Source organism: Kwoniella dendrophila, chromosome 5 (assembly GCF_036810415.1).
Source record: "Kwoniella dendrophila CBS 6074 chromosome 5, complete sequence".
Taxonomy (NCBI): domain Eukaryota; kingdom Fungi; phylum Basidiomycota; class Tremellomycetes; order Tremellales; family Cryptococcaceae; genus Kwoniella; species Kwoniella dendrophila.
Window position 1 is genome coordinate 1,205,490 of NC_089480.1, and position 17,329 is coordinate 1,222,818.

General features: G+C 39.3%; 6 protein-coding genes and 1 non-coding gene across 7 annotated transcripts; 4 read left to right on the plus strand and 3 right to left on the minus strand.

Moving 5' to 3' along the window:
* Positions 1 to 3,812: 3,812 nt before the first annotated feature.
* L201_004287 lies at positions 3,813 to 3,927 on the minus strand. The gene has a single exon (XR_010725555.1). It is a non-coding gene; the product is annotated as a 5S ribosomal RNA (ribosomal RNA).
* A 501-nt stretch (positions 3,928 to 4,428) lies between these two features.
* On the minus strand, positions 4,429 to 5,946 carry L201_004288 (isopentenyl-diphosphate delta-isomerase; the record flags this gene model as incomplete). Its single annotated transcript, XM_066220031.1, has 5 exons — positions 4,429 to 4,607; positions 4,699 to 4,812; positions 4,935 to 5,072; positions 5,364 to 5,558; positions 5,778 to 5,946. 5 exons carry the CDS (start codon positions 5,944 to 5,946, stop codon positions 4,429 to 4,431), a joined length of 795 nt encoding a protein of 264 aa, XP_066076128.1.
* Positions 5,947 to 6,867: 921 nt separating this feature from the next.
* Positions 6,868 to 7,511, plus strand: L201_004289 (uncharacterized protein; the record flags this gene model as incomplete). Its single annotated transcript, XM_066220032.1, has 4 exons — positions 6,868 to 6,896; positions 6,960 to 7,011; positions 7,109 to 7,313; positions 7,444 to 7,511. 4 exons carry the CDS (start codon positions 6,868 to 6,870, stop codon positions 7,509 to 7,511), a joined length of 354 nt encoding a protein of 117 aa, XP_066076129.1.
* A 693-nt stretch (positions 7,512 to 8,204) lies between these two features.
* On the plus strand, positions 8,205 to 9,835 carry L201_004290 (uncharacterized protein; the record flags this gene model as incomplete). Its single annotated transcript, XM_066220033.1, has 6 exons — positions 8,205 to 8,274; positions 8,343 to 8,513; positions 8,670 to 8,888; positions 8,963 to 8,993; positions 9,066 to 9,143; positions 9,223 to 9,835. 6 exons carry the CDS (start codon positions 8,205 to 8,207, stop codon positions 9,833 to 9,835), a joined length of 1,182 nt encoding a protein of 393 aa, XP_066076130.1.
* A 566-nt stretch (positions 9,836 to 10,401) lies between these two features.
* Positions 10,402 to 12,960, plus strand: L201_004291 (3-isopropylmalate dehydratase, large subunit; the record flags this gene model as incomplete). Its single annotated transcript, XM_066220034.1, has 5 exons — positions 10,402 to 10,613; positions 10,680 to 10,816; positions 10,887 to 10,967; positions 11,024 to 12,533; positions 12,609 to 12,960. The coding sequence occupies 5 exons, from the start codon at positions 10,402 to 10,404 to the stop codon at positions 12,958 to 12,960; spliced, it is 2,292 nt and encodes a 763-aa protein (XP_066076131.1).
* A 1,315-nt stretch (positions 12,961 to 14,275) lies between these two features.
* On the plus strand, positions 14,276 to 15,268 carry L201_004292 (uncharacterized protein; the record flags this gene model as incomplete). Its single annotated transcript, XM_066220035.1, has 4 exons — positions 14,276 to 14,594; positions 14,691 to 14,745; positions 14,823 to 14,990; positions 15,073 to 15,268. 4 exons carry the CDS (start codon positions 14,276 to 14,278, stop codon positions 15,266 to 15,268), a joined length of 738 nt encoding a protein of 245 aa, XP_066076132.1.
* A 433-nt stretch (positions 15,269 to 15,701) lies between these two features.
* Positions 15,702 to 17,232, minus strand: L201_004293 (uncharacterized protein; the record flags this gene model as incomplete). The annotated part of the gene is made up of 3 exons (XM_066220036.1): positions 15,702 to 15,984; positions 16,115 to 16,363; positions 16,460 to 17,232. 3 exons carry the CDS (start codon positions 17,230 to 17,232, stop codon positions 15,702 to 15,704), a joined length of 1,305 nt encoding a protein of 434 aa, XP_066076133.1.
* Between the last annotated feature and the right edge of the window lie 97 nt (positions 17,233 to 17,329).

Here is a 17,329-nt window from a genome sequence, read left to right on the forward strand (position 1 = left end):
GACTGCGCGATTGATATGTTTACCCTTATGAATTCAGTTCGAACGGCAAAGTAAGGTAAAATCAGGTATATCGACTCCAATAGAGACTTTGTATAGTCCCGACATTGCTTTGAAGAGACTTGTAATATGTATTGGTATTCTAGGAGTTTCTGGGATTTGAGGTGATTTACAACATCTCGAATAGCTTGATCCCATCATTCATCACTCCAACTTCCGGACATCTCTCCTGATCAAGCTAAAAAAATCAATTTCAAAAGAAAGTCGTCGTACTACGGGATCTCGATGAAATAGGTTACGTTTTATGCTTTGAGACGTTAATTCTAATCTTGTTTTTTGAAAACAATTCCTATTAGAGGGGCTGTGAAACTGTATTTTTGAACCTTTTGTTGTTGTTGTAGTAGTTGTTATTGTCTATCGTTATCGGTCAGAATATGTTCCCATCTCCGAGGGGTAGTTCCTGTTGATTCATAAAATGCAATGAAATTCGCCTATTTTCTTACAAAACGCAATTTGTTAGGGGTCATTCTGTATATCAACCTGATTCTCACTACAGACACCGTAGATCCCCCTTGCACCCCTTCTTGTACCTGTCCTGTGGCTTGTCTATGCGATACACGTCTGCCTTTAAAGATCGTTGGATATGCGACAACGATTGCAGTCTCATGTTTGTGATTGGATTGAACTTTGATCACACAATTGTGACTGTAAAAAGGATCTACGCTAGGTACGTTTCATACAGAAAGGAGATGTAACCCTTAAGCTTTTCAAAGTTATCAGGTACCCACTTTTTATCGTAAATACCCTTATTTTTTCGATTGCATTTTTTACGTTGTTTCAGCAATTGCCCTTCTTTACTGGTTTTTGTTTATCTGTCCAACGATATTCTTATAAGACTTGATCATCCCCAAATAGAATTTACCGGTTGGTGTAATACCCGCACCAAAACAGCTTTGAAGATATACAAGGTTTTGGTTAGTATCCAATTTACCGAGTCACTACCGTTCTTGCCTCTGACGGATTCATGTTATCTCCGCTAGAGCGGGAGTTGGATCTGGTGGATATCAGCCGATCCTACCAAGATTAGTTCCAACTTAGTTTGTGATTGGAGCTGGAATGAAGGAGTTAATACTCTAGGAAGTACCGAATAAAGCCTTGATACAAATTCCAAACCTTACAATTCAGTGTACCTTCTCTATCGGACTGTCGGACCAAATCGGTGGATGAAGCTTTAATATTACTGATCATTCGAAATATCATGCTGACGACAGTGGTTATTATTGATGTCTGAATCTCAGGCTGTGCAACGAATGTCTATGAATACAGCCGAGCATCCATACAAGCTGCGGTAAAAAGTTGATCGGGTCAGAGAGATCACTGTTCTCTGTGGCACTCTTCAAACCAGCTTCATCGAAGGCGGTTCAAATTATCCACCCTACTGATGACTGTGGAGAGATCAAGCTAGTCTCATGTTAGATTAGCCTCGGCTCCACTTACTTCTGGAGCGTAGGTCAACAACAGTACAAGTTGCAAATTCACTCCAGGTTTGTCATTTGTTCTGCAATCATGGACGGAGTCTACCCATATAGACTCTGGGTCAAGATGATCGTGTCCAGAACATAACCTCATACCACACACATCCACTGGCTGTTGTCGATTCTAGCGTAGTACATAATACTTCCTGGCCATCTGTTGTCATGTTATGCCGGATAACCAAACCTATATTCTGCATGTGAGGATGTTTGGTAGGGCTGTATAGTTGATATCACTTCAAGATAAAGGTTCGGCTTGCTATTTCTGCATATAGCTCGGCATATAGAGGTAGAGAAGCCGGACTGTGCCACTTGAGGCTCGCTGAAAGATAACAGTCCTTCGTTGAACGGAGCAAATGGGTGATGTGCCATGTAGGACCTCGAAATGCAAGTAATTCTTGGCTGTCAAGCGACATTTTAATCTTAACCATGCTTTCGAGCGCCTTTACACCAGTACAGGTGGTTGGTGACCTTGCGACTCATCTACAACTGGTTAGCGATAGGATTTTCCATCCCTCGGAAACACCATAAGTATGAGCTACGTATAGGAAGAGAAAAATCGGAGAAGGAACCGCATGCAATCTGAGGACGAAATCTCGAGAAGCGCGATATCATCCTGTGCAGCCGTTGGAGACGATCTGATGGAAACACAGTATTATTCGATGGACAAGTCATATCTTGACACCTGGCTTGCAAATCCAAAGCTGTGCAGAAAAGATTCAGCTGCCTTACAAATTTTATGAAAGAACGACGCGTACTCATAGTGAGAAGAGAGTTTGACAAGATAATTGGATTTCCTCATCATCTATTGCGGTGGCAACACACCATTCCTGGTATCCCCAACCAGCATCAAGAGCACGCCTTCTCTTAAACAGTATCGTCGCCTGCATCTTCGCGAGATAATGCGCTGGGCATTGATCAAACGTGGACATACTCACACAACCTGTTCGTTGTCGACAACTATCAGCCGTTGTGAAGGGAACGCAATGTTGATCGTGTTTGGAGGAATTAGCACGGATTATGACTGCCTAATTAGCAATGAATTGATTAATGACATCCGCCACACCCTGCTCGATCTTCTAAATATGCTATTAGAATCGGGGTTCATTAGCTTGACACTATGTAGAATATTCATTTCACTTTCACTGCAAACACAGTAGAACGAGTCCAGCTCCATTCTGAAGAGCACCACAACGATAAATTGTCAGAATCGTGGTTACATAACTGGTATAGTGGTTGAGGACCACTAACGTGAGACGTTAGGCTATCAAGCGAAAAATAGAGTTTGAATAGCTCGGAATTTGTGATTCCCACACCACATCTAACCACGTCATTTTTATCACGACGCCGACGTTTCCCTCTTTTCGATTCCAGCTACCAGTTTCGAGATCGATGATAACGTCATCTAAAGCACTATCTCCGTTCTTATCTCTTAGATCAGGTTCTTCTTCTTATGTAGCTCCGTAAAGGTTGAAGTAAATGGAATGAATGAAGTAATCGGTCAATTGACTTTCATCACTGCATGAACCTAAAAGTACACTGTACTAGCGCTTTAATGATTGGGGGTTGTACAAAATCTGAATGAAGGGGAGATAGAGCGATTTGAACCACTACGTATCGCGAACCCCCACATCCTGACGATTTGGATGCCGAAAGAAAGCTAGTTCTTCTTGGCATCCTGATCTATTCACAAGAAAGGCACCATTTTAATGATAGCGAAAAGTACGTACATCCAAGATGGGAATGTAAAACGACTCGGTAACTTCTTACGGCCGTTCATGATTTACGAGAAATGTCATATCCCCTTTCTAAAGGATTGTTAAAGACATAAAATACAAGATTATTCTATATCGGGTTAGTCACTTCTTTCCACCTCCTATATGTTTGCCGCGGAAAGGCGTTTTCAAGGTTGAATCGATAAGTCCGCAATTCCCATTACCATATAATTCCGAAAACACGATCATCAGATCTGAATCTTGAGGATCTGGCTTGGCTTTTCAACGCCTCTGTTTACTCCATAACCGAAATTGAACTATGCCTCCACTGCTCGTTTTGCGGGATGTCATATCCATCTTCATCGAGCTGGAATATCTTTCATCCTCGTAGTTATCGTACCGCTTCCATGAGCCAGGTCAATAAGCTTAGCACCCCAACAACTTCAATACGAGCTTTATTTACAGACTACTTAGCGAAACCTTCTGTTATTGCACGATAAGTAAATGATCATCGTGCTCGTCGTATGGATTATGGCTCCTAAAGGTCAAAAAGGAAATCGGAAGAAAAAACTACAGCACCCGGGATTCCCAAGTGGTCCCCCACCTTGGTACTAACCGAGCGATAGGTAACTTAACTGCGCCGAGCAGACGAGAGGCGGTGTTTTATACCTTCTATGGCCGTAGATGGTTTATTGGATTTTTGAAGTTGACTTATAGTACTGTCAACAATCGAAAGGATGGTGACTAACCGTGTTTTGATGGTACCTAAATTATAAGATTGTATAATGTGTGTGTGTGTGTGTGTGTGTGTGTGTGTGTGTGTACCTGCGTGTGAGTGTATGTATGAGCTTTTGTGCATCTCAGTAAACCTTCTTCTTTTAATACTCCAGATATGGGATGCTGCATTGCAACTGCTAAAATCGAGATCAGAGACATGGATATAATGTATAATGCATATTATTAAGTGAGGTATATCTAATCTAAAGACGTATATATGTATGTGATCGAAATAATACTATGAACAGTTAATCGAAGAGGAACAGGAAATTACATTAGATGAACTTATGAGTAAATAATGAAAATTTCATGTATAAGAGAAGAAAGTCCGCCAAATATCGTTAAACATAATATGGTAGTTCGTTTTTACCAAAGCCAGCCATGGAGGTGCTGATGAGACTCGAGGTTTATATCATTTTGATCAAATCACCAACCCTAGGTCCATTTGCTAAAACTTTAGCATTGACTCTACCTTCACCTTTTTCTAAATTCCATCCTTCAGCTTTTGATTTTTCAAGCATTTCATCCCACCATGGGTACAACAAATCACGTGCTATGAGTTTGAACCATGGTGTGAAGGAGTTACCTAACAATCAAGAGAAGAAACATATATTAGCAAAATTGATCATGCATAAGGATAAGCAAAAAAAGGGACGGTCAGGATATATATGTCTTACCTGATTCCGAGAACATAGTTTCTAATTCTTGTTTAGATACATATTTGGCATCGCTAACTTCATTTGGATTTATTTCCAAATCAACATCGATAGTTGAGAACATGATATAATCAACTAACGGATAAGGGATGCTTATATTAGCTTCAACTTCCCAGATTTCGGCGGTACCAGTAAACTGCACGTGTGATTCTGCGATCCACCAATGCGTTGATAACTGAATAAAGCTTTAAACTCACTTTCATGTTCACCCCATAAACCGTCACTTGGTGCTAGATAATGAATCTTGGTTAAATATATGAAATCTTCTGGTTTCAATTGTGATTCTGGAATACCAAGTTCCTGTGGTAATTTTCGGATAGCAGCCGATTTGACACCTATAACCGAGTACGATCATTTCAGTTATAGTACTCGACCAAGTTTACTTTTATATTGAGCCTTATCTCCAATGATGGCTTCTGAATCAGCCCCAATTCATTTCTTTTTCCCCGGGTCGAAGCCAGACCCCTCTAATCTCGTAAAACAATTCACAGCTTGATCACCGTGACAATATCCACTTCTGTGATTATCTATACCATGAACTAAATTCCGAAACCTTTCACTTTCAATCCGATACAGTAGTATCATAATTTCCATCATAAACCTTGAGTTATTTAGAAGAGACTCACCAGCTTGATTCTCCTCAACTAATTCAGATTTTATACTCAGGGGGTGTGAACAACAGGTATTTGTCCACATTGATGGGAAAGTAATCTTTTCATCTGCTCTCTTCTGCAATAACAGTTTACCATCTTTTGGTCTGAATAAAAAGACTGAAAATGCTCTATGTAATAAACCTGTATTTATATTTGACATTAAGTGGCCTGTTGATCGAAACGAGCGAGATCAGTAAGCTAGTAAACCATCATCATATTGACGATACACGGATATGTCAGGAATGCAGGAGTAGAATGGAAAATTGCCCTTGCAAAGAATAGTCTCGTATACCCTTACTCCCACATACTGGCTGAGCTGGAATAGCCTATGATGGAATCCAGCAAAGCCAGAAGACAAACGCGAAGATAATGACCGATAACACTCACATGTTTTCTTACTATCTTCACCATATGCTTTATCTTCAGGTGTAACTAAAATGCATCTTTCTTCCATTAACCTAACTTGCTCTTCATCGTAAGTGTCTAAGCTGATTGTTCCATTTGTTGATGGTACAGGTAAAGAAGGTGGTATGGTCTCTGTGAAAGCGGTGGCCATTTTGTCTATCTGAATATGTTTAGGTAGGCGTCAGAATATTTGTAGAACAGATTGGCCTGAGTAGTGGTAAGGTTGTAAAGAGCGTGTATATACTCGTAGGGTATGCGAGTACTGTATTAAAAAGTATTATTCGTTGACTGGTCGAGAAAGGTGATCTTAACGCAATGCAAATCTTTACAGCAACAAATCTGACTTTTTACAATAACATCGTTCGACCATTTCCCATTTCCCATTTCCCTAAGATTATAAACATGAAAACATCAAAGACGCGCTGCAAACGTGAGTGATAAATATAATACCGCTCGCACGGACCGGTTGACAGGGTGGCAAATTAAAAGGCACAATAAAAGTTGATTTAATCTGACGTGTAACGTTGGCCCTATCATTTCAGGTGATATCATGTCGTGAGAAAGAAAACAAATACATTAACCCTCTTCTGGCTGCGCTATACATTTTGTTATTCTTAATCATATGATATTCCCCTCAATCATACGATTTCACTTTTCTTTCCTTCGCAGTATCAATACTTGAAAGCATTGGTAAAACAAAGGATGAACAGGTTAATTACGATTACTTACAGATATTAAGGAAGAAGAATGTTCCATTCCTTCAATTTGTGAAAGGCACCGAGGGAAAGAGCAATTCATTTACATTGACAGCTCAAGATAATTATGGTCACATTGGTCCTATGACTCTCGTATGAGGTCACAAACCACACATCTCGTCGAAGATGTATGTAGGTCATACGCAACTGGATATTTGCTACACTTACAAAGCTCTTTCACAACTATTAGTGGAAAAAGGATATAAGGACCCCACTGGAAGTCAAATCCCAATAGTCTTTCCTCTTTCGCAGATACAAACTAATCAAAGAAAATATTGACAAGTATAACTGAACATATCACTACTGAAATACTCATAATGTCTTCAATGTCTTCACCAATTAACGAGTAGGTATTTAAATCCTGATTTACTGACCGAGGAATCGACCATCCTGTTGACGCTTTTCGTAGCACATCGATGCTTCCCACCGGAGCTCAAGGCGCGCAACCTGGAGTTCAAAATGTATGTACAGCCCATCAATGTATCCGCTGCAGGCATTCATCGTCATGAGCGTTAGTCGTTACCTTACAATGGATAACAACTGATATTGTATGTATAGACTTCAACTTCATCAACAGGTAAGAAAGACGACATGTTCGCTATGGGAGGCAACATGTCAGGACACACTGGTGTACCTGTAGAAAGTGGTTATGAACATCATCATAATCCATTCAAACACCCTCACGATTCATGTGAAGCCGAACCCGGTACTATCGAGAACACCCATATAGCTCCTTTGAATGAAGGTCTTATGGCTGAAGATAGTAAGTCCGCATAGATTCTCGGGGACCTTGCCCTTCTTCATTTTGTGGTCAACAGGAATTCTTTTACTGAGAAAGATTGCACCCTGTGACTGTCAGCAATTGGGCTGATGATAATTGGCGTTAATCACAGTTGATCCCGAGATGTTTAAAAATAGGAACCAACAAAATTCAGCTTCAAGAACGAGCAAGAACATGTAAAAATTATCCTAACAAATATCAAAATATGAAGCCAGTTCTTGTTAAGAGTGATGTAGTCCATCTCAACCTCTATCTTTATGAGTGAAAACCACAAAAACAAATCAATTCAAAACGCCTCTTGATTATCATGAGATCGTGTCCTGCGTAGTATAGTAGTATATGTATGAAATTTATAAATGATCCCTATCTGACTGCAACCAGATAGCGAGCCATGAGCTTTCGATCCATGGAGGATTTACACGCCAACGTACGAGTGATGCATAAGCAATCACGGTCTTGCTGTACTAAAATACCCCTCCCTTTGACGAAATACTTCCTTTACTCTTTGGTACAAGGACTCTAAGGGTAAAGTGATGATGGGTGATCCGACCGATTACTGAATTAACCGGCTCAATCTGTCACTCATGACATCAAAGGAACCCTTTCTGTCATTTGACTCTATATCTGTTCATACATCAATTTCATTCATTATCTCATTACGAAGCATACAATCAACCTAGATACCATTGTATAGACAACTCTAACACACATACATATATAAACGTGTGCATAGCTTACATTATCGATCGTGCATATAACGGTAAACTCACCTAAATCAAGATCGCTATAATATAAAGCTCTTTTAACTCAATCATTGTCCGAGACAGATAAACCGTAGAGAACGAACACGTTCATTGAACCTAGACTACAAAGATGAAAACAGCATACCTGCTTCTAGCAGCTGGATCTATCTTACCTACAGCTTTGTCATGGGGTGCAGCAGGTGAGTGAGGCCATACCGGAAAAAGCAGATAAAAGCTAAGCAAATACACAACCTAAATCTATCATCAGGCCATGAAATGGTAGCTACGATAGCCCAAATTCATTTACATCCATCAACGAAACAGAAATTATGTGACATATTACCTGCAGAAGCCAATTGTCATTTAGCACCCATAGCTGCTTGGGCAGATCAAGTAAGAACTAGGTACAGGAATACTGCTCCAATGCATTATGTGAATGGTGAGTTTTGCTGCTCGAGAAAGGCATGATCCAACCATCCTATGTGAGATGTATTCCTATGTTTGGCGCGCCAGAGTAATGTGTATCTAGATTTATGTGGTATTGGCTAAGACCTCACAGAATAGATTGAAGCTGACGTTCTATTTTGTCACTTAGGTAACAATGATCACCCGCCAGAACATTGCGAATACGGTGAACATGGTTGGGTGAACGAAGATGTTAATGTAATCACCGCCATACAGAACTTTACTAGAACAGTCATGGATGGTAAAAGAGGTAGAGATACAGATATACCGTTGAGATTCTTGGTACATTTCCTTGGTGATGTTCATCAACCTTTGCATTTAACTGGTAGAGATAAAGGTGGTAATGGAGGTGAGTAGAAGTCAAGTCCTGCATAAATGGATACGATAAGGGATATGATTCGCTGACTTTGGGGTCCTGTTTAGCTATGTTCTTATTCGAAGGTAGACATCGAAAGTGAGCTGAGTAACCTTTTGCAATTCCTGCGGTCCAAACGAACTGACTAAACCATATCCCCTTCCCACATAGCCTGCATTCAGTATGGGACGGCGGTATCATAACCAAGAATATCCGAGAACTAGGAAATTATACCACTCCGTTGCCATCGTAAGTTCATCTTCTCCTAAATAGCCTAGCGGTATGTGCAAGCTGTTCGATATTGACTGTATTCACCTTTCCACAACAGAAAACAAATCGAATCATCACTCTTAGGTGCTATATTTGACCCGTACGTGAGATGGATAGTATGGGAAGGTATTCGAGAATGGTGGAGAGATGATTTAGAATCATGGTTGGAATGTCCAATTGAAGGAGATCCATTCCCACATTCATTAAATACAGCTATACCTGCATCTGTTCCATCTATTTTCAAAGATTATTTTAGAACAGCATCTTCAATAGTATTATCTTTATTACCTGGATCAATATCAGCATTCACAGAAGTCAACTATCCCATACCCACGAGAGAAACTGAAGGATTTGAAGATCAAGCATTAGCATTACACCCTACATCATTACGATCGAAAGGCGTAAATATGACTCAATTCCCTTCATGTCCTTTCACATGGTCAAAACCAGTACATGAAATTGGTTGTAATATAGCTTGGCCAAAAGAATATATAGATAATAATCATCCTCTGATTGAACTGGATACCGATAAATATTTAGGCGAAATTGGTAGACAAAAAATTGTAGAGAAACTATTAGCTCAAGGTGGTTTGAGATTAGCTAAGATTCTAAATGAAGCGCTAGCAGACGAAGGTCATTTGATGGGCAATGGTTTGTATTTCGATTACTAGCTGTTACGTCTATTATCACCTCGTATACTCGCGCATGAAGTCATCTACTACTGAATGTAAAATCATGTAAACATTGTTGTCGTTCTTGCTCCTCTTTTGATAGTATGAAAGCAATTATTAATACGATTGATCTGTTCATGGAGACTCCACGTCGGGTGAGACGGCCGAAGGGTCTATGCGGTGATATACACGTGGATTGGTTGTTTTAAGGGTGACTCGACACAAGATGCTGAACAATTTGTGCAGTATGATTGGATGTCATTTTCGGCCGATTTTTCGTCTCGTTCACGACTTTCTATTTCTATTTCTGTTGATACATATATATCTCTCTACTTGCTTTAAAGATCCCCCATTTAATGTTCATTCAATTATATTCAATCTATATCAAAAAGCTCGCCATTATCACAGAGCATCAAACAGAACTACTATTTCCATATATTGTGAGTATATCATATTGAATTTAAGAAACCTCAAAACTCGAACAGGCGTAGCATCATCTAAACTCTTTTTCGCTAACTCGCCACCAGATATTTTTCTTTTTACATTCACCTTAATCAATAATCATTATGCCTGCTCCCACATCCGCTCCACGAACACTTTACGATAAAGTATTCGATGATCATGTCGTTCACTCAGGTGAAGGTGACACTTTACTTTATATCGATAGACACCTAGTACATGAAGTTACTTCACCACAAGCTTTTGAAGGTTTAAGAAATGCTGGTAGAAAAGTAAGAAGACCAGATTGTACACTTGTAACTGTTGATCACAATATCCCGTAAGTCCACCTGTCTCTGTTACGCATATTGTATGATCATGCTAATTCACGCATTTATATCGTCAGAACCGCATCCCGAAAAAACTTTAAAGATGTAGCTTCCTTCATTGTTGAAGCTGATTCACGATCCCAAGTATCAGCTTTAGAACACAACGTGAAAGAATTCGGTCTTACTTACTTTGGAATGTCTGATAAGCGACAAGGTGAATATCACAGTAGAAGTCTGCATATTGTTGCAATTAGCTGACTATCTTCCCTTCTGTCAACAAATAGGTATTGTCCACATCATCGGTCCTGAACAAGGTTTCACTCTTCCTGGTACCACAGTATGTTGTGGTGACTCTCACACTTCCAGTAAGTCTGTTCATACCGATCACAAGCCTTCATTTATGCTAATGGATTCCATACAGCTCATGGTGCTTTCGGTGCCCTCGCTTTCGGTATCGGTACATCCGAAGTAGAACACATTCTTGCTACACAAACCCTTCCTCAAGCCAAATCGAAGAACATGCGAGTGACAGTAGAAGGAAAGGTAGCCGAAGGTGTGACATCAAAAGATATCGTACTCCACATCATTGGTGTAATCGGTACTGCTGGTGGTACAGGTTGTGTCATTGAATTCGCTGGTTCAGCTATCAGAGAATTATCCATGGAGTCTAGAATGTCAATCTGTAATATGTCCATTGAAGGTGGTGCAAGAGCTGGTATGATTGCTCCAGATGAAATCACATTTAAATACCTTAAAGGTCGACCACTTAGTCCAAGAGAAGGTGAAGAATGGGATTCAGCTGAAGCATACTGGAGATCCCTCAAATCTGACCCAGGAGCCAAATACGATATCGAAGTAGAAATCAAAGCTGAAGATATCATCCCAACCCTCACATGGGGTACATCTCCTCAAGATGTCGTACCAATCAATGGTGTCGTCCCAAGTCCAGAAGACTTCCCAGAAGCTCAACGAAAGAACGTTATTAGATCTCTTGAATACATGGGTCTCACCTCCGGTACCCCTATGGAAGAAGTCAAGATTGACAAAGCTTTCTTCGGTTCATGTACCAACGGTCGAATAGAAGATATGCGATCTGCTGCTCGAGTCATTCTCGCTGCTGAAAAGAATGGCGGACCAACTAAAGTTGCTGAAGGTGTTTACGCTATGATTGTACCAGGTTCAGGTTTAGTCAAACAACAAGCTGAAGCTGAAGGTTTAGATGTCATCTTCAAGAAAGCTGGATTTGATTGGAGAGAAGCTGGTTGTTCAATGTGTCTTGGTATGAACCCTGATCAACTTAAGCCCGGAGAACGATGTGCATCAACATCCAACAGAAACTTCGAAGGTAGACAAGGTGCTGGTGGTAGAACACATCTTATGTCACCAGCAATGGTAGCTGCTGCAGCACTTACCGGTCGATTTACCGATGTTAGGAAATTCATGGGTAACTACATCGGTGAAGATGGTGGGCTCAAAATTACAGATTACTCTGATTACCTTACACCAGTTGAAGCACCTGCCAGACCAGCTGAACCTACAGAACAAACACCTGAAGGTCAAACTCCAGTTAAAGCCGCAGCCGCAGCTTCAGCAGGTTTACCTAAATTCAACGTTGTAAAAGGTATTGCTGCTCCAATGTGGGAAGCAAATATCGATACAGATAAAATCATTCCAAAACAATTCCTCAAAACCCTTTTAAGAACTGGTCTAGGTGCAGCTCTTTTCTGGACTATTAGATATGATGTCAGGACCAACGAACCATTACCCGATTTCGTACTCAACAAAGATCCATGGAACAAATCATCTTTACTTGTTTGTACAGGTCCTAACTTTGGTTGTGGTTCTTCCAGAGAACATGCTCCATGGGCTCTTAACGATTTCGGTATCAGATGTATCATGGCCCCTTCATTCGGTGATATTTTCAAAACCAAGTGAGTAAATCCTTCTCTTACAATACAAGCGTTACTTATTCAATACTTATTCTACGTGATTTTTCTCATTCATAGCTGTTTCAAAAATGGAATGTTACCACTTGAATTACCTCAAGCAGATTTAGAAGCATTATATGAAGATGCATCAGCAGGATTAGAAATCGCTGTTGATTTAGAAAACGAACAAGTAGTTAGACCAAATGGTAAACCACCTATACCATTCAAAGTTGATGCATTCAGAAGACATTGCTTAATCAATGGTTTAGATGATATTGGATTAACTTTAGAACACAGAGATGAAATCGAAAAATTCGAAAACAAAAGAACATCAGTATGGCCTTGGTTAGATGGTGTAGGTTACGCTAAAAAAGGTCAAAAGATCATCGCTGTACCTGTTAAAAAATCAATTTCAAAAACTGATTGGTAAAGGCATCTTTACTATTCAATCAAAAATACGGCCTCGAGGTAGTAGAGATAGGATAGGAGGATATCGATATCTTTCATACTGTTGTATATGTATACTTGGAAATAATTATACGTCTATGCATAGCTTGGACATTCCGCTTCTTCTATGTAGCTTCTGCATATCTGATCTGACAACTAAGAAGCTATATCTAAGACAATGAATGACCTCCTTCAAAGACTTGAAGATTTATAAGGCGTCGGCGAAGGTAGATACTCAACCGCCACTGACATATCAGACTTGGGATGCAAAGCATGATGATAACGGCAAGCGTGACAGACTGAAATGCAATTTTAATTGAGTTTGTTACACTTCGCTTTGATTATGATCGACGCCTGGACAAGAATTGCGGTATAATTTTGGTTCCCTCTATAAATTCCTGAAATTAACCCTAGAATTTCGGGGAATCGACGGGTGTGATTTCTTTTTCCTCTTTCTCTGGAATCGGAAGAGATACATACTGTACACTCTTCTACCTAAGTTCATCTTCAACGTGTTAAACGATGTGCATGCGTCTACACCACCGATCCATAAAGACTGAGTGACTGATGCAGTGAGAGTCGGAGTCAGAGCATGAAGCATCCACTATACATATATCATAGAGGATCATCGGAATTACAGCAAGTTATGGCAGGTGTTTTGATTTGGTCTGGAATTGTGAATTTTTCAGTGACACTCTCTTACTGTATTTAAGGGTAAATGTAAATTTCAGTTAATAACCAAAGCAGGTTCACCAAGAAGGTGTTTTCTTTAATTATACCATTGGTGGTTAGGGTTTTCACTCTTATGATGACGATGATCTCTATTAAACCCTTATTTGTGTGCCGTTTTGTTTTCAATCTGAAGCCGCTGAGCCTTTTGCCTCTGTCCTTAGCTTGCATTTCTATATTGCTTTATTCGCGGAGTGAATTTGTCCAGCTTGGTTCTGTTTTGTTTTGTTTTTTGCGTTCCTCATTTTCCTATTCGTCCGATCTACAATAATTAATAATTATCAGTTGTTTATGTCTTCCAGCCAAAAATAACTTGTTAGGGTGTAAACAACCCGAGTTATGGATATACCGTATCGATGCTGAGTATATATGTATATAAAACGTATGCATTTATTTCTCTTATTCTTCTTTTCCTCATCAAACAAAAAAACCATATCTTCTTCTCTTTTTCTTCTGTTCATAAACAAAAACAAATCAATCTCAATTCACATCAACACACTTTCATTTTATTATAAATCTTCTTCACCTAACCTACTTGTTTTCAAAAAAAGACACACTCATTAAAAAAAATGTTCTCAAAATCAGTTTTAGTTACTCTCGGAGCCATTGCCTCTGCTTCATCAGTTTTAGGTGCAGATTTAACAATTCAAACTCCAGCTTCATTAATTCAATGTCAACCTGCATTATTATCTTGGACAGGTGGTCAAGCACCATATTATTTAGCTGTTATTCCAGGTAATCAACCTTCTGCTGCTGCTTTAGAAGATTTAGGTGAACAACAAGGTAATTCTTTAACATGGAACGTTAACATCGCTTCTGGTACTTCAATCACTTTGAAAGTAACAGATTCAACTGGTGTTGTAAACTATAACTCTGCCGTTACAGTCCGTGAGTATCACTAGTGTTGTAAAATCGCGCATATATGTTTGTCTACACAAGTGTAAAACACAATTTACTAATCATTTCCGTCTTTCCCGTAAATAGAAGCTGGTTCAAGTAACGCTTGTTTGACTGCTTCATCATCTTCAGCTGCTTCAGCGTGAGTGAACAGTCATATCATCCTTCATCAAACAATGCCAAATACTGAATTTTTGTGTTGTTTTTTTCATAATATAGCTCTACTCCAGCTGCTGTCTCAACTGCCCCAGCTGCCGGTGCCGCCGTAGCTTCAGGCTCATCATCAGCTTCAGCTATGTCAATGTCAGCTTCAGCTTCATCAGCCATGATGTCAGCTAGTGCTTCTTCCGCTATGATGTCTGGTTCAGCTTCAGCTTCAGCTTCAAAGTGAGTTTTCACTACAACTTATCTATCTGATTTGACTCACTTGACAGTATAACTGATTCCTTTGCTTTTTACCCTAAATCAGAGCTTCAGCTATGTCTGGTTCAGCTTCAGCCTCAGCAGCTTCAGGTTCATCAGCAGCTAAATCAGCCGTTTCTTCAGCTGGTGCTGCCGCTGCTTCAGCTTCAGCCTCAGCTAAATCAGGTGCTTCATCAAAATCCATCGTTAACGGCGCTGCTGTTGCCGTTGCCGCTGGTATTGTCGGTTTAGCTCTTGCTTAAATTCAATTTTGATCAACCTGATCAACCTGGAACATTTGACTACACCAACTCCTAAACCCTGCCTCACTTCATTATCTCGCATATATACATAGCACACATAGCATACATAGCATACATAGCATTTTTTAGTCAAGTCATAAATCACGATTGTTTGTTTTTTTCCCTAATATACTCTCTTATGCCTTATGCCTTCTTAACGCTCTTCATGTCCTGAAATGTATTCTTTACTTTTTTTAACTCCTTCATTCGCATCTTCAGAGACATACATGTTCAGATAACATCATATTGACACGACAAGCACAGCACTTCAATCCTTCATCTCTCGTCGTTCGTCAAGTTGGCTACTCGATACATTGTCATAAGATAACCAGCTGTAAATATGATACATCTTTCCTTACAATGACAAGCATAGCATTATACATGAGGATTACATTCATGTATTACTCAAAATACCTCTTCCTCTTCTACCATCCCATTGACTTCCCCTAATTGATTTCCAATCGAGTCCTCTATTTTCTAACCAATCTATAGCAGCAGTCGAACTACTTAGAGAATTAAACCAAACTTTTTCATTTCTTGTTGTGAAATTATTTTCTAACATGTATGACAAATGTCTATGGAATAAAGGGAAGATTAATCCATATGAATTTGATATTGATATGAATTGTGATATTGCGTGTGAAGGTGTTATTGAATAATTCGAAAATAGTGCTGGACTATTCAATTGATGTAATATCAGAGTAAGCAAAGCTTCCAACGAAAGGATATTCAAAAGGACATATCTGGTGCGGTTGTGCGCTGCGCTCAAAAAGGAGGCGTACTAAAGAAACCAAATTCTTCACTTACTTTGCTAATAATCCTCTTGCAGCCATAACACCTTTAACACCAGATTTTTCCCTCATTTCCTTAACATCATCATATGTCCATATATCGCCATTTCCTATACAAGGTACTTGTCCACCAACAGTTTCAACAGCAAATTTTATTCCATCTAGATTCACTGGATCAGTCGAAGGTTGATGTCTTGTTCTACCATGAATTGTTAAATATGATATACCAGCTTGTAAAGCATTACGTATTAAAGTATCTGTATTTCTACGCAAGGTAAATCGATCAGCTAAAATTTACATTGTTTGATAAAATATAACAAAAATCGTCTATTTTGTGTACAAAACAACTACCAAGACTTACTTTAAATCAGGATCGATTCTAATTTTTATACTAACAGACCAATTGTGACCCATTCTATCTTTGACAGATTTAACCATATCTTTGATGAGTTCAGGTTTCCTTAACAATGCACAACCTATACCTTCGTTATACGCCCACCTTTGTGGACAACCACAATTAAGATCTATTCCATCAACATACGGTGATACTAATTCTGCAGCATCAACTAGTGATTTCGAATTTGGTGATGCAAATTGTGCGATTAATTTCCCTTTTACTAGTTCACTTTGTTTATTTGGTTTTGTAGGTTGAAAAGGTCTTCTTGTTCCATTACCATAATGAGATTGATGATATGTGATATGTTGTTGTTGTTGTTGTTGTTGTTCATCATCATCATTGCGGTCGTGACTCAGATTGTATTTTTGAAGATCATTGGGATGAGATACACGTATGACTTCTTTACCTTTCCTACTAGTTGTTGTGGAACTTGAACCAGAAGAAGGATTCAACCAAAAGACACCACGTTCATTTGAACTTGTTGAAAAATCTGATATTCTTGCAATTTGAGCTCTTGAAAATTCTTCTGCTAAAATCATTGGTGTATAAGTTATATGAGTCTCATACAAACTAACTAAATGCCTAAAAGGTAATTTTGAACATCTGACTAAAGGTGCCAATACATTTATATTTTCATACTCATTCAATATTGTTGATGGTGATATATTTAACGGTTCAGGTAATTCTGCAAATAATTGTTCTTCCGTTGCATCTGGATCGTCATAAATCGATGACATCTTGGGGGATTGTGTCGACTGGCCACTTTTGCCTCGCCTGAAGATATTGAAATGGTCTATATTGGTTGCAATGAATAGCCTGAAAGACAGATAAAAA